The 22,507-nt window shown below is 43.8% G+C and overlaps 1 protein-coding gene across 1 annotated transcript in view; it reads left to right on the forward strand.

Moving 5' to 3' along the window:
• Positions 1-17,728, forward strand: part of LOC126188557 (uncharacterized) — a 162,061-nt gene extending 144,333 nt beyond the window's left edge. The window contains exon 7 of the mRNA XM_049930157.1: positions 17,483-17,728. Coding sequence (XP_049786114.1) covers positions 17,483-17,728 — 246 coding nt within the window. The remainder of the gene's footprint in view (positions 1-17,482) is intronic.
• Positions 17,729-22,507: the final 4,779 nt, after the last annotated feature.

Raw genomic sequence — 22,507 nt, forward strand, 5'->3', positions numbered from 1 at the left:
TAGCACACATAATCATATATTCATCATATATTGAGTGAGAAAAGTTGTTGATGTGGTGACTCATGAGCAGCATCTGTTTTTACGTAGAATTTCATAACCATACATTCGCACTGATCTCGCAAACGGTTCGTTTACGGATCCATGATTACTGGGACGTTTTTGCTTCTATTATCGTGTTTTTTCACCCACGCCAGTTTTAGATACACAGTATATAATGTTCTTTTTGGCATTTAAAGAGCCTTAGAACAGCGCTTCAATGACATAAGACGCAAACCACTCTCCAACAGTCAGGAAAAAAGACCCTACAAACGTCTGACCTTTTGCACCAAATGCAAGTAAACTCCTTGATCAGATACGATTCGAGTATTTATCTACGCACTTGAAGCCGATAGTATATCCTCTGCTCTTTTGGCAAACAGACAACTTGCTCTTTAAACTTTTCAGACATTTATAATGTATATGAAAATCGAAGACATGGATGTGGATTTCGTTTATAGTGAATGCCTCTAAACTGTTGCAGCAGTGACGCGGTTGTATTTTGACATATATCCTGATCGTGCCAAGACATCACGATTCATTACCGCAAACATTATAAAAGATTGCAGGATTGAGTGTAGCAAACAGAAAATATTAACAGAGGTGCACCTAACATTTCCAAAGCAATAATGCACAGGTTGCTTGAATGTGTGAGTGGGATTAGCTAAATCAGTGTTCTGTGAATAAAACATTCCAGGGTATTTTCTACTTTCTACATTTCCTTGCGTCAACAGCTTCATGTCAATGACTTTCAAAATGGGTTGCAGTACTCCGATGAAAACTGTGGTACTTCTTTGCAAGATTTTGTTTACGGATGAAGCATCATTTACATAACATTAGAAAGTCAATGTTCGCGATATGCACATAGTCCTTGATCCTTGTTCTGTCAATGTATGGTGCCGGCATTTCAAGAGTCGCAACATTTCTACCTGTTTTATTGATGGGACTCTAAATAGCCACAACTATCTACAGTTTCTTAGAAATACACTGCCGCAGTTATGGAGGCCACCCCACTGGACATCCTTGTGATACCAGTATGATAGGTACCCATTCCGCACAGATAACTGCAGCCTTCATTTAACAGAACATTCAGAGGTTGCTGGATCGATTGCTCCAGAAACGCATGGGGGTGTGGACACTCACTGTTGGGTCCCTCTGGTTTGACGGACATGAAATGGCCACTTAGATGTGGTAGAATAAAGTTTATTTAACGAGAAAGAGCACGTCTTCTCCTATGTGTGTTTTAGTACAACGTAAGAACTATTCACTTGACAACGCAATTACTTCTTGAATAAAGAATAAACAGTATTAAAAAGAAAGTCTCTTCTGAAGTAGTTAAATAACAGTAAAATGAAAACAGACACTTCTTGGAAGAACGAATAAACGTCAATATTATCCGAAAGCCTTTAGGAAGAAGACAAACGGTGCTAGAAAATGTTACTAACTGGTAAATACACAATGCACTATGCTAGCCAAATGGAAATTGAAATGCCGTGTGACTAGGGCGCTCCGTAAGATAGACCGTTCGCCTATTGCAAGTCTTTCGAGTTGACGCCACTTCGGCGACTTGCATGTCGATGGGGTGGAGAAAAATCTCCGACCCAGCCGGGAATCGAACACGGGCCGTTAGATATGACATTCCGTCGCGCTGACCACTCAGCTATCAGGGGCGTACATGATAGCCTAAGTTAAAGGCTGATAGTCGAAAGTTATGTTTTGTACACTTAGGTACATTACACGTTAAGGTCCCAGAAGGACAGTTCATTTTCAGAGTTATATTATGATGAAACACAGTAAAGTCTGGGGCAGAAACAAAGACAAGAAATGTTAAAAGTCAAGTAATTGATCACTGGCATGAAACACATTGTCGTCATTGCGGCAGCTCCACCGTGAATGTCTATGGGAAGGTTGGGCCCTGGCAGTTACGTGACCGTTTCCCTCGGTTGTATCGTTGGTTGGAGACAGCTTAGGTGCAAGGCTACCTACACCATTCACCATACTTATCGCGTCTGTACCTTTATCTGCTGGAAAAAATTAAAAGAAAAAGTCTACAAGGAAACATCGACGACTGCCGAAGACATGACATGTTGTAAAGGACAGGTCTCAGCAGGGCTACTACCACACGAAATTCATTGTATTGTGTTGTTAGCCGGAATCGTTTTGAAGAATGTACTGCTGTTCGAGTCAATATTTTGCGCATCTTGATATGACAGCCGTAATAACAATCACAAGAACGGTACCTGAGTACAATATGGCAGACGTTTGTGGGAATTTTTCTCGTGACTGGACAGAGGTTTGCAGCAGTTACTATTTGATAAACATCCTTGCATGTTGTATTATTGAGATCCTCGACCAAATGCCACAAAAAAGTACTTAGTTCCATAAAGAAGTCTGTGTCATACGAGTAATTTAACAACTATAAGTACAAGAAATTACTTCAGTAAGTCAGAAAATTCTTCACAACGAAAATCGCACCGCAACATAATTAGTCGTTCTGTATATACCGGATGCTTCAAAATGAATATCAGGGATTTAAGGCTTTGTAGCATGTATTACATTGAACTGACAATTGTAAATAGTATATAGTATAGTAAATAGTATATCTAATGAGAGAGCAACGAAGGCAGTTTTGATTGAATACCTGTGCTTATCCAAATACAGTTTCCTGTTTCCAGATTATGGTGTAAGTGGTAACTTTGCAAACGAAATTTCGATTCTTGATGATGAAGATTTTCTGGATCGTCTCGTCTACAATGATGAAACAACATTTCATCTAAGTGGATATGCGTACACACGTACTGGGAGTCAGCAAATCGCAACGAGATGGTACAGCTACAAACGAGATCCCGCTAAATAGAATGTGTTTTGTTCTATATCCCGGCGGAAAATTTATGGACCTTTCTTTTTTGGTGAAGCAACTTTAACTGGTGTTTCTTATCTTGATGTGCAGATCTATGGCTCCTTCCGTAATTCGACTAAGCTAAATCACAGAACTTTATTTGGAAGCACGATGGTGTGCCGCCTCACTGGGGTACCTCTGTTAAACTAGATCGTAGTCGACCGCTGGATTGGTCGCAAGGGGCCGGATGAAAGCTTGTTTCGCGTGGACTTCACGATCACCAGATCTGACTAAAAGCGAATTTTATCTTTGGGGGTGCATAATTGAGCGCTGATCTACTCGACATAATAAACAGGAATGAAACAGCTGTTTTGACAATTACTCCAGGCACATTGATCAAGATTTGGGAAGAAATTGCCTATGGACTTGATTGTGCCATGTGACGAATGGTGCTCACATTGAACACTTGTAAAAAAGACTATTTGAGTTGCTTTTTCATTTGATGTATTATTTATAATTGCAAGCTAATGCAATAAATGCTACGAAGCATTAAAACCTGGATATTCATTTTGAAACACCAGGTATTTTGGGTGGCCTGACGTAGCTGTTTCATCCTGTATAACATAATATCAAAGTACTTAAGGGGACATTGTACATGAAATTCGATGACATTTGGCATTTTCTATTTTCTACTCCGTAATGTACTTTGACCTTTCCTGAACATTTTGGTATATAATACATTATAATAAGACAATTATGAGACATTCAAATAATATTTTGAATGTTGACGTATGACTCAAATTTCGAGGCTACACATATACTTCCACAGTTGAGCAGTCATATCTTGGGAACTAGACATTCAAGAAGGCTGTGCATTGATTTGTTTTGTGCCTACTGCTACGTCTCAGAAGTTGGCATTACGATTAAACAAATCAGTCATTTGTTTCTGACACTAGTTTTCGTTGAAAGTTTTGTGATTATCGGCTATTTTCGTAGTAAACTAACTTCTATTGCTTCTTATACGTAAATAAAATGACTAAGCGTAAAAGTAACCTAAAGAAACGCATTTTTGCGGGTAACAGATATGTGAGACTTGCATTGTCTTCTGAATTTTGCAGAAGGAGAGAGGTGTCAGATATGTGAATTACTTAGGTGATGGAGACAGCATGTAACTGTCATAACATTTAATCGTGGGAACTATGAAAGAGTTAAGGTTCTGGAGAAACTAGGGGCAAGGTTTGGACAGAACACAGCTAAAGGACTGCGCGAACTGGATGAGCTTCGTGTACGTGAAGCAGAGTTACCAGCTCAGCAAATGATAAAAGAAACAAGAAAGAAAATGAAGAGGGAAGCACTGGGCTGTTGTGACACTGAAGAAGACACAGACTATGGGTCAGGGCAATTCTAGTGCATAACAGACACAGAAATGTAATTCTGCATAAGAATTTGTAATAAAAAAAGTTTTAAACCTCAATATCTGTGAACTACATTTTTTGCAATAAATGACCTTTTTTTCTAAATATAGTATTTATGGTAGAGGCATGAAATTTTCGCAGCATGCAAAGTGTGAGATTCAACACATATGTAGCTAGAAAAATTAAAATATACTGAGTTGTTCTGTTTTTGTGTTCATCTGTTTACAAAATTCTGTCAAAATTGAGTATGCCCCACAGTATAATTTTATTAATAATTGTAGTTCAGTGTATGTAGAAAGGTGCATTCAATAATTATGGAAAATTGTAAGTTGGTGTCTTAAAAAGTTTCCAAAATAATGGGTCACAAAATTCGATAATTTAACATTAACGGCATATGACATACAATCTCCCCTGAAGCATTAGCGCATTTCATTTTTAACATACAATTATGTAAAATACATTATGACTATGGTTTTGTTACATTGTAATTTGTTATGTATATAGAATAACTATTTATGTTAACTACGTGTAAAATGTTCTTCATTGTGTACACACCTCTAAATTTTCACGATTATACATAAACATCGTTTTTATTTTTGATATTAAGTTACTAGATATATTTGTATTAACGAAGTTTTTATTATGTTTAAGTCTTTTAAATTGTCAAAGGTTTAGATAAAGAGCACTTGGTTGGATACTGAATAAGTGGTTATCTTAATTATGTGTGCTATGTCCTTATAGCGTTTCATACTTTAAATACTTAGGGTTATACATAAAAACATTTTCTTATATGTATTGAAAACTGATTTCCTTAATTAACGCTCACTCACTTTTGTCTTTAGAAAACACCAGCCCAATGCGACCGGCATTCAAGTCTTCTCGTGGTCAGAAACTTAACGCTTTTCACATCTCAGATTACTATTAAACCCTTGTCTGAATTTAGCTCCCCGTTTTTATTACTAACCATTTCGGACAGCTGTGCAGAGCAGAGTTCTGCAATGTAGTATACGTGACGCCGTCAGAGACTTATAGCGTTTAATGTCTCATTGTTATTTCTCAATTTGATTGTAATTATGATCGTGCTATGAAAGTAACTGATACGTGTCGTAATAAAGGGGGTCCACTTCATACTGATTAAGTTATACAACGTGTCTTTTGTTTCAATAAAGCTTTACACGGAAAAACGTTTAACGTCAAATCCCTCCGTATAATTGACTTTTCACTAACAAACAGCAGTCGGACCATTAATAAGCGAGATTTGGGGACCACCGCTCTCCTCGTAGTAGTGTGGTAGTAAAACTAACAAACGAAAAATAAATAACTAAATTTTCTTATTAATTTTTGAAACTCCTTGTTAGTAGAAGAAATAACGACATTGAGTCTTACGACCCCAACACCGTTCGGCTCATTTGCCTAACACACTAATAACACTCCTGTAGTTGCGGATCGATTGCTGTCGACTATAAGACTTTTCACTCACAATGGCCGTTAGCTATTTTTTCCCAGAAGCTGACCCCCTTCCCGCTGTTTGCACCCATTCTCTGCATTTTCCATTCAGTTTGTAACTTCCACAACAGCTGACTTTCGCAACTTCGGATTTACCAGAGCAACGATTACAGATGAAATTTGCGTAAAAAATGGAAAACATTTACGCATCTTACCGAGATGATGCACTAGATCGAACACAATGTTCTGAATGTTTCCACTGATTGAAAAGCGATCATCAATCATTTGAAGAGATCTCTCGAGTAGAAAGGTTTTTAATTCCATCTTGTGGTGGTCACATTCAGAAAACAAAGGCTTGATATGCACCAACCGTCTTATGCCTCACACAGAACATATAGGAAAATTTATTGGTTCGCGTCATGAGATTTAATTCGAAAAATTGAATATTCGTGGTGCTGGAGCAAAGTTTGCTCTTAATTTGGTGACAGAAGGCTAGGAGGAACATAGACTGAATGTTGGCAGTGAAATATTTGAACAAACCGATGATGATGAAACATTCATGGAAGGGATCATCAAAAGAAGCGAGTGATGGAGTCACGGCTACGACACTGAAACAAGTCTAGTAATGAGAAGGGGTTTGGCAGGGATTCTTCCCGCTTAAAAAATGCACAACAGTCTCAAAGTGATGTCTAGTATCTTTTATGATGTTAGTGGAACTGTGAATTTAGAATTTTTAACTGAGGGTTATTGTTATATGTTGTACGTTAACCGGGGACCTAGAAACGACGGAGAGGCTCCACGACGACTGCTGCAGTCCACTACACCCCTCCGCCGCCCAACACCGAACCCACGGTTATTGTGCGTTTCGGCCCCTCGTGCCCCCCCCCTTCCCCCCCTGGAGGGAACGTCTCACACCAGACTGAGTGTAACTCATATGTTTGCGTGGTAGAGTAATACTGGTGTACGCGTACGTGCAGAACTTGTTTGCGCAGCAATGGCTCTGAGCACTATGGGACTTAACATCTATGGTAATCAGTCCCCTAGAACTTAGAACTACTTAAACCCAACTAACCTACGGACATCACACAACACCCAGTCATCACGAGGCAGAGAAAATCCCTGACCCCACCGATAATCGAACCCGGGAACCCGGCCGTGGGAAGCGAGAACGCTACCGCACGACCACGAGCTACGGAATTGCGCAGCAATCGCCGACATAGTGTAGCTGAGGCTGAATAAGGGGAACCAGCCCGCATTCGCTGAGACAGATGGAAAACCGCCTGAAAACCATCCACAGACTGGCCGGTTCACCGGACTTTAACAAAAGTCCGCTGGGCGGATTCGTGCCGAGGACCAGGCGCTCCTTCCCACTCCGGATAACTGAGGGCTAGTCATCCATCATTATAACGCCATGTTTCACAAATGACGGTCCAAGAAAATTTTCAATACAACACAAAAACTACCGAAGGACAACTAGTTCTTCCTTGACCATGACGATGCACCAACTCACTCATATTCGCCAGTCTTCCACAGGCTCCCTACTTCCCACACCTCGCACCATATGGCTTATTCTGTTTCTAAAATTGAAATCGGTGTTGGAAGGATCTCTTCTTGAAACAACTGATGACATTCAAGAAAATTCGTGACGGAAATTGAAAGTCATTCCATATAAACTATCCAGTCTTACGTGGCGAAGAGGAAACACTTGTTGAACAGGTGTGCTGAAAGAGGAAAGAAAATAAATGATGACTGCATGTATATGGATAGGATCTGTGACTGCTGTGCACGGACGCAGGAGGAGCTGGCCATTGTTCGAGAACAGCTGAACGTGCTGATGGACGTGGTCAGCTGTCTTCAGGCTGCTGTCTCGGAATAGCGGCAGTGGGGAGTTTGGTGTGTCACGTGGTACACCCCAGGCGTTACATGCTTCACCCACGGTCCCTGTTGTCGAGACATTTTCGAGAGTACCAGGCGCGGTTGGGCCACCCTCTCCCCAAGGGGAGTGGCGGATTCAACGGCGTTCGCGCCGCACGAGACTGAGGGATGAATGTGGAGGCTGGCCGTGTGGCATCGCCGGTTCTGCCTGTGAGTGGACATGTGGCCGCTCCTTCAGCAAGGTCCGAGCAGGCACTCGGGGGGGAGGGGTTTATTAGTGATTGGGAATTCAAATGTTAGGCAGGTGATGGACCCCCTAAGGGAAATAGCGGAAAGGTCGGGCCAGAAGGCCAGTGTTCACTCTGCCTGCTTGCCGGGGGGTCTCATCCGAGATGTGGAGGAGGCCCTGCCGGCGGCGATAGGGAGCACTGGGTGCACCCGACTGCAAATTGTTGCTCATGTCGGCACCAATGACTCCTGCCGTCTGGGATCAGGAGTCATCCTCAGTTCATATAGGCGGTTGGCGGAGTTAGTGAAGGCGGAAATCTGAGCTAAATATTTGTAGGGTCGTTCCCAGAACCGATCGCGATCCTCTGGTTTGGAGCCGAGTGGAAGGCTTAAACCTGAGGCTCAGACAATTCTGCGGAGATCTGTGGTGCAAACTTCTCGACCTCCGCTTTCGGGTGGAGAAATGTAGGGTCTCCTGCATAGGTCAGGCGTGCACTACACGCAGGAAGCAGCGACAAGAGTAGCGGAGTAAGTGTGGAGTGCACATGTAGGTTTTTTAGGTTAGAGAATTTCCTCCCTAGGCCCGACAAGACGCCTCCTGAGACGCGACAAGGTAGCAGTAGACAAAACCCAACATGGAATGACAATATTAATGTGATAACAGTAAACTGCAGAAGCGTATATAGAAAGGTCCCAGAACTGCTCTCATTAATAAACGGTCACAATGCCCACATAGTACTAGGGACGGAAAGTTGGCTGAAACCAGATGTAAACAGTAATGAAATTCTATACTCAGATTGGAATGTGTACCTCAGAGACAGGCTGGACAGTGAAAGGGGAGGCGTGTTTATAGCGATAAATAGTACAATAGTATCGAAGGAAATTGACAGTGATCCGAAATGTGAAATAATTTGGGTGAAGGTCACGGTTAAAGCAGGCTCAAACATGGTAATGGGATGTCTGTATAGGCCCACTACCTTAGCAGCTGTTGTGGCAGAACACCTAAATTAAAATTAATAAAATGTTTCGAGTAGATTTCCCTACCATGTTATAATTTTGTGTGGAGATTTTAATTTACCAGATATAGACTGGGAGACTCAAACGCTCATAACGGATGGTAGGGACAGAAATTTTTTTAAGTGCATTATATGAAAACTACATTGAGCAGTTAAACAGAGAATCGACTCGTGGCGATAACATATTAGACCTTCTGGTGACAAACAGACCCGAACTATTTGAAACAGTTAACGCACAATAGGGAATCAGCGATCATAAAGCGGTTACAGCATCAGCGATTTCAATCGTAAATAGAAATATTAAAAAAGGTAGGAAGATTTTTCTGTTTAGCAAAAGTGACAAAAAGCAGATTTGAGAGTACTTGACGGCTCAAAATAAAAGTTTTTTCTCAAGTACAGATAGTGTTGAGGATCAGTTTACAAAACTGCTACGGAAACAAAGGGAACTTCACAGCAAACATAAACATAGCCAAAACCTTGCAGATAAACAAAAATTATACGAAGCGAAGTGCAGTGTGAGGAGGACTATGCGAGAGGTGTTCAACGAATTCGAAAGTAAAGTTCTATGTACTGATATGGCAGAAAATCCTCAGAAATTGTGATCTTATGTCGGTAGATGGATCGAAACAAAATGTCCAGACACTCTGTGACCAAAATGGTACTGAAACAGAGGATGACAGACTAAAGGCCGAAAAACTAAATGTCTTCTTCCGACGCTGTTTCACAGATGAAGACTGCATTGTAGTTCCTTCTCTAGAGTGTCGCACAGATGACAGAATGGTAGATATCGAAATAGATGACAGAGGGACAGAAAAACAATTAAAATCGCTCAAACGAGGAAAGGCCGCTGAACCTGATGGGATACCAGTTCGATTTTACACAGAGTACACGATGGAACTTGCCCCCTTCTTGCAGCGGTGTGCCGTAGGTCTCTAGAAGAACGTATCGTTCCAAAGGATTGGAGAAGGGCACAGGTCATCCCCGTTTTCAAGAAGGGACGTTGAACAGATGTGCAGAACTGTAGACCTATATCTCTAACGTCGATTAGTTGTAGAATTTTGGAACACGTATTATGTTCGAGTATAATGACTTTTCTGGAGACAAGAAATCTAATCTGTAGGAATCAGCATGGGTTTCGAAAAAGACGATCGTGTGAAACCCAGCTCGCGCTATTCGCCCACGGGACTCAGAGGGCTATAGACACGGGTTCCCAGGTAGATGCCGTGTTTTTTGACTTACGCGAGGCATTTGATGCAGTTTCCCACTGTCGTTTAATGAACAGAGTAAGAGCATATGGACTATCAAACGAAATGTGTGATTGGATTGGAGTTCCTAGATAACAGAACGCAGCATGTTATTCTCAATGGAGAGAAGTCTTCCGAAGTAAGAGTGATTTCAGGTATGCCTCAGTGGAGTGTCGTAGGACCGTTGCTATTCCCAATATATGTATAACATCGGAAGTTCACTGTGGCTTTTTGCAGATGAAGCTGTAGTACATCGAGAGGTTGTAATAATGGAAAATAGTACTGAAATGCAGGAGGATCAGCAACGAATTGACGCATGGTGCAGGGAGTGGCAATTGAATCTGAATGTAGACACGTGTAATGTGCTGAGAATACATAGAAAGAAAGATCCTTTATCATTTAGCTACAATATAGCAAGTCAGCAACTGGAAGCAGTTAATTCCATAAATTATCTGGGAATAGGCATTAGGAGTGATTTAAAATGGAATGACCATATAAAATTAATCGTAGGTAAAGCAGATGCCAGACTGAGATTCATTGGAAGAATCCTAAGGAAATGCAATCCGAAAACAAAGGAAGTAGGTTACAGTACGCTTGTTCGCCCACTGCTTGAATACTGCTCAGCAGTGTGGGATCCGTACCAGATAGGGTTGATAGAAGATATAGAGAAGATCCAACGGAGAGCAGCGCGCTTCGTTACAGGATCATTTAGTAATCGCGAAAGCGTTACGGAGATGATAGATAAACTCCAGTGGAAGACTCTGCAGGAGAGACGCTCAGTAGCTCGGTACGGGCTTTTGTTTCGTGAACATACCTTCACCGAAGAGTCAAGCAGTATATTGCTCCCTCCTACGTATATCTCGCGAAGAGACCATGAGGATAAAATCAGAGAGATTAGAGCTCACACAGAAGCATACCGACAATCTTTCTTTCCACGAACAATACGAGACTGGAACAGGAGGGAGAACCGATAGAGGTACTCAAGGTACCCTCTGCCACGCACCAGAGAGACCACCTTCCTATCCGGCGGACGGATCACCGTCAAGTGTCACATACCCTCACTCTACTAGACACTGCGGAGAAGATTTGAATTTAATCCAGGATACTGGTGCAAAGTCTGCTGATCACGAACCTTACGTCATACCATTCCAGATGATTACTTGCCACACACTGGCGGTGTGTTAGAAATAATCACTTTTTTCAGTGCAGACTGCTGTGAAACATGCAGGAAGTTAGTCACTGAACTTCTGGACAGTACCGACAAAGATGTGCGGCCATGCCGACTCCAGTGTCATGGCCAGCTGCTCTAGATTTCTCGATTGAGGATCCATGGCGTAAATAGCGAGATCAAGGTGGTGCCACAGATTCTAGACTGGGAGTTTGATGGTCAGGGAAGTACGGTAAACTCATCCTGATGCTCTTCGAACCACATACGTACGCTGCGATCCGTGTGACATGTTGCATTGTTCTGCTTTTGGATGCCATTGTGCCGAGCAAACACGAACTGTATGTAGGTGTGCACGTGGTCCCTAAGGATAGGGAATGCCCTCCGGCCTGGCCCATTCTGACGATTGCTACAGGGTGTTTGCTTTCAGACGTTTCACGTCGTACACGCCAATGGCCATCTGTCCGACGGAGCACAAAACGTGGTTCATCTGGAAAGGCCACCTGTCGCCATTCAGTGGACGTCCAGTTACGGTAATGGCATTTTAATTCCAACCTTCGTCGTCAATGCACAGCAGTGAGCATGGGTGCATGAACCAGGCGCCTTCTGCCGAAGCCCATACGCAGTAACATTACGTGAACGGTCATAGAGGAGACCCTTGGTTCATCTGGACAGACATCTGCTGAACAGTTCCACGTCTAGTCGCCCGTACACTTCTCTACAGCTATCATTCACCTCTGTCATTTATGCATCACTGTTGTCCCGGCACCAGTTATTGATAGCACCGTTTTTCCATCCACAGTATACGCGAACAGTTTACAAACGTAGCCGCTTCGGAAATATTTCCACCCTTGGCACGAAAGCCAATAATCATGCATGTCCTTTTCGACGTCAAATAAATCACTCTGTTTCTGCATTACGACAATGTCTGCACTATTTCCTGCGTCCCCCGACACACTTTATATATCCCCCGCTGCTAGTTCTGCCACTTGCCGTCTGGGAGTGGTTACTGTACGTTGGCGTCCAACATAGGAGGTGGTCACATTAATGTGACTGGACCAGGTAGATAACTATACGTAACTGTAGCTGAAGACAGCTTCCGCTGCTGTGGTAAGTATTTACTGGACTCGTACCACAGGGGTCTATTTGTTCACGTCCGTTACCAGTAGGTTGGCGCTGATCAGGTTACTGCTCTCCTCTTATTTAATCTTTATTTTTTCTTTCTAAATGGTTATCAAATGAAGTACTGCCTGCAAATACTACACAGATATTCAGCCAGATCTAGATAATATTTCTAAGTGGTGCAAATACCAGGATGCAGAAATGAAAAATTGTGCGCTTCTCAAAACAAAAGAAAATATTGTATTCCATGGCTACAATATTAATGAATCACAACTGAAATCGATTAACTCATGCAGATAGCCGGGTGTAACAATACGTAGGAATATAAATGAAACTATTGCGTAGTATGAGTCGTAGATAAAGCACGTGACCGGAAGGGATATAAATGGAACGATTACACAGAATCAGTCGTAGGTAAAGGACGTGACAAGTAAGGATATAAATGGAGCTATTACATAGGATCAGTCGTAGGTAAAGCAAGTGAGTTCGATTTATTTGTTCGATACTGGAAAATGAGATCAGGCTACGTAGGCGGCTACTTACAAAACGCTCGAGCTACCCATCCCAGAACAGCGCTGAAGTGTGTAAGACTGATACCAAACTAGCCTGTTAGGGGATATTGAACGTATACAAGAAGGTCAGCACGTATGGTCGGTTGTTTGTTTGATCTATTGGAGAGCTTCAACGGAGGTGCCTAATAAACTGCGTCATTTCGAGCATTGTCTCACATTATTAGTAAATGAGTACTCCCAACATGAGTACTCCCAACATGGAAACGCGATGAGAACACGATTTTGATGCTTCGACTCGGATAGCCTTGCTCCGAGCACGTTCAACTGTATCTTAAGTGTAGCTCCATGCCGAACGGTTGCTCGAATTGAGCTCAACTGGCAGAATGCTGCCAATACAGCGTCTGCCCGTAATTTTATAAGTATACACGAAGTACGAGGGCGTGCTGAAAAGTAATGGCTCCGATTTTTTTATGTGAAAACTCCAAAGCTTTTTACGAGAGTCATTCCATAAGTCATGGCAACTATGGTATATCTTGCCGATAATGGGACAACATGAGAATTCCACGATGTGCATTTAACTGATACGGTAATGTGTACCTGAATACCATCGTAAAATAAGGTTCCTACACAGGAGGTCATGTAACTCTGTAGATGAAACACACGCATTAGATGTCTGTGTAAATTTATTGTGCACCACTAAATATGAAACAAAATGAATGAAAATCAATTTCTGTGCTTCAGAATAGTCCCCAAGTGCATACACACAGAGTTGCCAACGGCGAAGAGGGCTGGAAGGCGCTGAATGCCTTTGACATTGCCATCAATGTGTGCCATCTGTCGCCGAAATGCCGTGAAGCCATTCGCTCTGTTTGCAAAGCGTCTCTAACATAATGGTTTTCTCAGTTGTCGAAGGACTTTGAAATCGTGTGGTTTGGTGACTGGTGAGTAGGGTGGGTGGTGGATGATACATATTGTAGCACGAAAAACCTCGCCCTGAATGTTTCAAGCGCCGATACCGAGCCATCCTCGCATGCGGTGGCAGTTTGTCGCTTAATTTCAGTAACATTTTCCACGGACCTTCGAATGAATTACGGTGATGGTACACACTCGCACGGTATACCATAGCTACTATGACTTACGGGCTGACCCTCGTAAATAAAGCAAAGGTTATTAACATTATACATCTTTATTCTTCATGTACACATATTTTTTTCTCAACATAATTACTACGTCGACGAGCAGTTCCTCCCAACGAGAGACCAATTTGTTGATATCATCACTGTAGAGTATTTGGCTTTGTCGATGGAGGCACAACCTTACCTCTACCTGCACGCTTCATCGCTCTCAAAATGAATTCCTCGAAGGTGTTCTTTAAGTTCTGGAAACAGATGAACATCGGGTGAAACCAAGTCGAGACTGTATGGATGATGTTCGATGACAGTGAACCCAAGGCGTCGGATTGTTTCAGACGTTGCAGCGCTCGTGTGTAGTCTGGCACTGTAATACTGAAGGAGAGGGTGCTTCACGTTTGGACACACTCTTCGAACTCGAAACTCGATTACAACACGCTGTTTCTGGCGCATCGGCATAGTTGCGTTACGTCCATGTTATACGCTGCAGTTCGGAGTTATGTAGCGGCAGATGGCTGTAAATATGTGGACATGGATAATAAAGATGTGGAATGTTAATAACGTTAGTTTTATTTAAAAAAGCTTTAACAGTTTTTGCATAAAAAATTCGGAGGCATTCCTGTCAGCACGCCCTTGTAAAAAGGATGCAAGTTTTAGGGGATTCACCATGTATTAACGAGGGGTGTGGCCAGTTACGTCACAGGAAATATGTTCAGAATAAAACGATCACACAGTTTATAACAGTGGTTCCAATCTTTCTTAGAACATTTCCCTTGAATGTAATTAGACACTAGCTAGTATCCCCCTCCCCCCCCCCCCCTGCCGTCTGTTGATCCCTTCCCCGCAGCCGGCCGTAGTGGCCATGCGGTTCTAGGCGCTACAGTCTGGAGTCGCGAGACCGCTACGGTCGCAGGTTCGAATCCTGCCTCGATCATGGATGTGTGTGATGTCCCTAGGTTAGTTAGGTTTAGGTAGTTCTAAGTTCTAGGGGACTGATGACCTCAGAAGTTGAGTCCCATAGTGCTCAGAGCCATTTTTGAACCCTCCCCACCCCCTATCCCACGTTATAACCAAGTTAAGCACCTACACACATCAAAAACTGTTTTGCATCATCCCGGTTCCTAAAATTCCTGAAGATAGACGTTGCATATAGGATATTCTATCACAGACACAGTCCCTTTGATTGTTTAGAGATGTCACTAAACCCAACCAAAGATGCAAACAACTATGCAAGAGCAGCGCCTATTAGACGGAGGACGTAAAACAGCCGATCAGTTCCAGTCATTCCACCAGGAAGGAGGTACACGGCTCGTGTTGTCTGTAGTTCAACCATGCCTAGACGGTCAATACCGCGGTTCGATCGCGTCCGCATTGTTTGTGCCAAGAAGGGCTCTCAACAAGGGAAGTGTCCAGGCGTCTCGGAATGAACCAAAGCGATGTTGTTCGGACGTGGAGGAGATACCGACAGACAGGAACTGTCGATGACATGCCTCGCTCAGGCCACCCAAGGACTACTACTGCAGTGGATGACCGCTACCTACGAATTATGGCTCGGAGGAACCCTGACAGCAACGCCACCGTGTTGAATAATGCTTTTCGTGCAGCCACAGGACGTCGTTTTACGACTCAAACTGTGTACAATAGGCTGCATGATGCGCAACTTCTCTCCCGACGTCCATGGCAAGGTCCATTTTTGCAACCACGACAGCACGCAGTGTGGTAAAGATGGGCCCAACAACATGCCGAATGGACCGGTCAGGATTGGCATCATGTTTTCTTCACCGATGAGTGTCGCATATGCCTTCAACCAGAAAATCTTCGGAGACGAGTTTGAAGCAACCCAGTCAGATTGAACGCCTTAGACACACTGTCCAGCGAGTGCCACAAGGTGGAGGTTCCCTGCTGTTTTGGGGTGGCTCTATGTAGGGTCGACGTACGCCGCTGGTGGTCATGGAAGGCTCCGTAAAGGCTGTACGATACGTGAACGCCATCCTCCGACCATAGTGCAACCATATCGGCAGCAGGGACGACAATTCACGCCCACATCGTCCACACCGTGTGAATGACTTCCTCTAGGATAACGACATCGCTCGACTAGAGTGGCCAGCGTGTTCTCCAGATATAAACCCTATCGAAGATGCCTGGGATAGACTGAAAAGAGTTGTTTATAGACGACGTGACCCACCAGCCACTCCGAGGGATCTACGCCGAATCGTCGTTGAGGTGTGGGACAATCTGGACCAACAGTTCCTTGATGAACTCGTGGATAGTATGCCGCGGCGTATAACAGGCATGCATCATTGCAAGAGGACGTGTTACTGGGTATTAGAGGTACCGGTGTGTACAGTAATCTGTACCACCACATCTGAAGGTCTCGCTGTGTGGTGATACAACATGCAATGTGTGGTTTTTTTAGTTTGTGCGTGTGGCTGTTGGAATGAATGCTCTGGGAATTCTTGGTGCTTCGCAAGTGCTACCCACGACTCCTTCTCAGATAAGAAATGCTCACTACCCACAGTGAAGGCAGAAGCTTGTCATAAAACATACTTTTTCTCCTGCATTACTGTTCTTCATTGGTGCAGTTGCTTGACCTGCACGCTCCAACCCCATTTGGAATCAGTCAAAAAACATCTGAGGTCATCAGTCCCCTAGAACGTAGAACTACGTAAACCTAACTAGCCTAAGGACATCACACACATCCATGCCCGAGGCAGGATTCGAACCTGCGACCGTAGTGGTCGCGCGGTTCCAGACTGAAGCGCCTAGAACCGCTCGGTAAAATCAATCTAGTTAAAATGTGTCCACTATACTTACTGTTAGTAAATCAAAAGGTTGCTACAGTTTTTACTTCGGAACTGGCGGAAATTGGAAGGCTTCATGCTTTTAATGCTTTGTGCGTGACCACACTCATTAACAGTAATAATAATAATAATAATAATATTGGTAGTAATGTGTACAACACTACAGAAGCCCTTCATTTATCTGTTTGGAAAGTACTATCTACAAATGGGAGAAGAAATTTTCTTGATATATTTAGCATTTGTTACGTATATGTGCCACTTTAATCATCAACGATGTATGGGAGAAAGCACAACAAGTGGGTGGACTATATCAGGTATCTGTAGCCTCCACCGCATTAATGCTGCAAATTGAGAAAAAGTAATTATTGATAACTTATATAACCAGTATTAGAGCCTTACAAAATCGTGATAAAAGCAATGATCTTTTGAAAATAATTTAGTTGCATGACTGAAACAGAATCGAATTGTTTAGTTTTTGTTCCTCAGAAAATTTAATTTTATCCCGTAGGGGGTAGCTAACCCCAGGTTGGGAACCACACTTCTATAGCCAAGGAGTGATCCTTTCAGTGATAGCTTGTGAATCAAGAACTGAAAATGTGATGTTAATGGACTGTGAGGTAGACACGAGCGTGTTGTTTGGTGGTGTGTGACAGGCGGGGAGCAGGGAGCACGGAGAGAACAGCAGCAGCGGCAGCAGCAGCAGCGGCAGCGAGGCGGACTGCAGCCTGTGCCTGCGCAGCCAGTGCAGCTGCAGCGGCAGCGACGGCGACGGCGAGGCGGCGCCCGTGTCGCCGGCCACGGCCGTGGACGCGCAGCTCGCGCTGCAGTGCACGCGCCTGCAGCTGGCGCCGCGCAGCCGCCCGCCCTCGCAGCAGAGGCACACGCCGCGCCGGCCCTGACGCCCCGAAATGTGCTCGTCTGTCTTTTGTCTCTTCCTCAAAATAAACATGACGTCTTTTCTACCACACTGTTTTCTTTGACAGCCACCGCTCTTTCAGGTTGACATACGCAGAACACCGTGGCGTGGAGCACATACTACCTTCACTTGCCCGCAAGCACACTTAAGAGTACTTTGCCTCTTGGGGCAGTGTTAGCAAAGCCTGCTGCGGAACCTACTTTGTGTTATTCACTGGACAATTATTTAACGAAAGAGTGATTCAAACTCTCCTTCTGTTAGAACAACAATCCCACCATCAAAGACATCTGGTCACTACAGTGACTCAAATCACGTAAACCATATCTCGCACTGTGCATAAGCTCCCTACTAATAAGTGCCCCAGCTTAATAAATTTTCGAGAGTCAGTCTGTTTAACTGGTTGTATGGCTCACATCCATTATTTTGTCACAATCGTGACTGTGCGCCCCAACAAGTATTACCATTGTTAAAGTTATTATTATTGTTATGTGTTAGTACTGACTGGGAAAATATTTAAAAACTAGCCTTTTCTGCGTGACTCTACCTGCATATGCATTTGACACATACATTGAACACTCCTCCTCCTCTCCCACTCTGTTTCCATCTCTGCCTCACTCTGTCTGTCTACCTCATCCTGGTACATGTATCTACATCCTGGTACATGTATCTATCTCTTCATCCTCATTCTCTCTGTCTCTTCATCTTCTTCCCCCCTCTATTTGTCCATTTCCTCCAGCCCTTGTCTCTAACCATATCTTGCTTCCCCATCCCCTCTGACCATATCGTCCTCTTCCAATCTCTGTCCATCTCACCCATCTTTCAGTTCCAGGTGCCTATCACCCCTCTACATTTTCAATCTGCCTCATCCATCCCGCCCTCTTCCATTCTGTCTATTTCCTCTTCTCCCTCACATTGTCCATCCCTTCCTGTACCCACCTCTCAACGTGTCCCCAGCCATGCTTGTCGCCACTTATAGCCCCTGCAGCACTGTTCAGTAAAGCAGGCGTGTACTACTGCCACAACATTCCTGTCATGCAGGGCACGCTACACAGCTGGGGGTAGAAAAATCAAATATGTACTACCTCTGACAAACAGGTCGCCATGCAATGCAGGTCGATAAAGCAGGCCAATACTACTCCAACACAACAAGCATGACATGCAAGGTAGCCTACATGTTGGGGGCCAGAAAACCAAATCTTGCCCCTGATATTAGGCTGCCTTGCAAAGCAGGTTGATTTGGCAGGCCAGTACATTTCCCACCCTACATATCTGTCTTGCACAGCAGCCTACACACCAAGGGCTGGAAAAAACCCGTTTTGCACATATCTCAGCTCCTATTGGAGATAGGACTTATCAAACACCACAATGCTGATACTCATGAGACCAGCTGTTTCTGTTCCAAATTTTGTTGAAATCGACCCAGGGTTTTGGGAGGAAATCCCAGACATCCAAATAACAGATAAAATCACAGTACAGGCGCTTCATTTGGGAACAGCGCTGCTGTTACAGTCGCATATTCGAGTCCTGCCTCAGGCATGGGCGTGTGTGATGTCCTTAGGTTAGTTAGGTTTAAGTAGTTCTAAGTCTAGGGGACTGATGACCTCAGATGTTAAGTGCCATAGTGCATAGAGCCATTTGAACCATCACAGTGCAATAGATATAGTCTTGAGTTCCACATTATGAGATCTGTGATGTTCAATGTGCATGACTGCACAAGTTCGGCAGTCAACAGTTGGCACTGTTAGGTAACAACATCCACCGTGGCAAGGGTATACCACATGGGTTGGTAAAAATCGGTTCTTAATTGCGCTGACGCGAGAAAAGCAAAATAACACCGATTTTAAGTTGTTCTGATGCCAAAATCTGCATAAAAAGTATAATGACATTTGTTTCTAACTATACTGTCCACATTTTCTGCCACAAGTTGAAACTGAGAAGTAACATATTCCACAACAGATCAGAGCGTCTTGGAGGCCACATTCAGAATGTGTTGCACAATGTGTATCTTTAATTCAGATATGTTCGTTATTGGAACACGGAACACAACATATTTCATATAAACCTACAGCCAGAATTCACACAGATTATAATTAGGTTGTAGGGATATGACAGTTGATAGTTCTAGTATTCTGAAATGCCTCACCAGCAGTCCCTTCACTGGCTGTGCAATGTATCAAGGAGTCTCATCTTGCATAAAAATTATCCTACCCCACACCCATGCCGATGAAGGGTTGGATTGACGTTGGTGTGCAAAACACTCTCCTCTCCTTTACCAGTGATTACACAGGTAAAAGGACCTACATGATTCATCTCCTCGAAAAAATATGTCCCTACGGTAAATGATGTCGTGAACCCAAATCACACACTCACCTTTGGAGAAAGGAGTGGTACCGGTTGATGTACATGCAGATTTTCCATTGTCCACATCCTGCAACTCTGTGTATTAACATGTTATTGGAAATGGAAAGGGCCTTCATCTGTCCACAGAATGTTTCACGGCCGTTCACTTCCAAATGTGCAAGAAATTCTAGGCGTTCATCTTGCTGGCAAGTCAGCAGGAAGCAACTGTTGAACACTGGTGATTTTCTCTGGATAGCAATGTGGGATGCTTCGCAAAATTTTAGGCATCATGCTCGTAGACAAGTCCAACGTTTGGGCAGTTCCCCGTGCACTGCATGTTTGCACACCACAGATAGACCCTTCCTGCAGTGCCCTTGGCTACATTTTGGACAGATGTCGGGCCGGACGCTGTGGCCGAGCGGTTCTAGGCGCTTCAGTCCGGATCCGCACTACTGCTACGGTCGCAGGTTCGAATCCTGCCTCGGGCATGGATGTGTGATTTCCTTAGGTTCGTCAGGTTTAAGTAGTTCTGAGTCTAGGGGACTGATGACCTCAGATGTTAAGTCCCATAGTGTTTAGAGCCATTTTAACCATTTTTTTTACGGATGTTGGATCAACTGTTTGCCTTCCTCTCATCATCAGTTATCTGCTATATTAGCAGGTCCTTTGCCTCTCCATTTTCTGCGATCTATTGCTTCCTTCTTAAGGCTGCTGTATGTTGTACCGTCCATCATGTCATCCAGTATCTGGAATCTCTTCCTTTTCCCTTCTACATAACCTTCTAAAACTGTTTTTATCAGTCCATCATTCTTTCTTAATATATGCCCAATCCAATTTCTTTTTCTTCTCTTTATTACATCTAGTAACTGTCTTTTCTCTCCCACTCTTCTCAGTACCTCTTCATTTTTTACTCTGTCCATACAACTTATTCTTTCCATCTTCCGCCATGTCCAGATCTCAAAAGCCTCCAGCCTTTCTCTGTCTTTTTTCCTCATAGTCCATGTTTCAGCGCCATATAGAAGAACACTCCATACAGGACATTTTATGAGTCTCTTTCTGAGTTCTCTGTTCAGACCGCTGCAGAAGATTCTCCTTTTCTTATAAAACGCCTCTTTTGCCATTGCTATCCTTGTTTTAATTTCTGTGGAGCACTTCCAGTCAGTGTCTATCCTGCTTCCAAGATACTAAAAATTTTGCACCTGTTCTAGTGTTTCTCCATTCAGCACAATTTTTATTTCCTTATTTCCTCCTATTGCCAATACTTTTGTTTTATTTGTGTTAATTTTCATTCCATATTTTTTCCGTTAGTTGCAATGGTGTCCACCAAATCCTGTAATTCTTTTTCCCCTGTGGCTAGAAGGACCATGTCGTCAGCAAATCTCAAGCACCCTACCCTTCTTCCTCCAATTTCTACTCCTTTGTCATCTAATGAGCATTGGTCAATCATATTTTCCAAGTACAGGTTGAAAAGAGTAGCCTTCCTCTGCCGCATTTTAATTCAACAGAACCTTTGTTTTCAACTTTTGTAATTATTTTCCGCAGACCGACAGTAGACACCGGAGTAATGCCTTTTTTCACACCCTTGAGTGTCCAGAACTTCTACAGGGCTGCTGGCACACAGTCACCTTTCTTGTAAAATACACTCCTGGAAATTGAAATAAGAACACCGTGAATTCATTGTCCCAGGAAGGGGAAACTTTATTGACACATTCCTGGGGTCAGATACATCACATGATCACACTGACAGAACCACAGGCACATAGACACAGGCAACAGAGCATGCACAATGTCGGCACTAGTACAGTGTATATCCACCTTTCGCAGCAATGCAGGCCGCTATTCTCCCATGGAGACGATCGTAGAGATGCTGGATGTAGTCCTGTGGAACGGCTTGCCATGCCATTTCCACCTGGCGCCTCAGTTGGACCAGCGTTCGTGCTGGACGTGCAGACCGCGTGAGACGACGCTTCATCCAGTCCCAAACATGCTCAATGGGGGACAGATCCGGAGATCTTGCTAGCCAGGGTAGTTGACTTACACCTTCTAGAGCACGTTGGGTGGCACGGGATACATGCGGACGTGCATTGTCCTGTTGGAACAGCAAGTTCCCTTGCCGGTCTAGGAATGGTAGAACGATGGGTTCGATGACGGTTTGGATGTACCGTGCACTATTCAGTGTCCCCTCGACGATCACCAGTGGTGTACGGCCAGTGTAGGAGATCGCTCCCCACACCATGATGCCGGGTGTTGGCCCTGTGTGCCTCGGTCGTATGCAGTCCTGATTGTGGCGCTCACCTGCACGGCGCCAAACATGCATACGACCATCATTGGCACCAAGACAGAAGCGACTCTCATCGCTGAAGACGACACGTCTCCATTCGTCCCTCCATTCACGCCTGTCGCGACACCACTGGAGGCGGGC

Source organism: Schistocerca cancellata, chromosome 5 (genome assembly GCF_023864275.1).
Source record: "Schistocerca cancellata isolate TAMUIC-IGC-003103 chromosome 5, iqSchCanc2.1, whole genome shotgun sequence".
Lineage (NCBI taxonomy): Eukaryota > Metazoa > Arthropoda > Insecta > Orthoptera > Acrididae > Schistocerca > Schistocerca cancellata.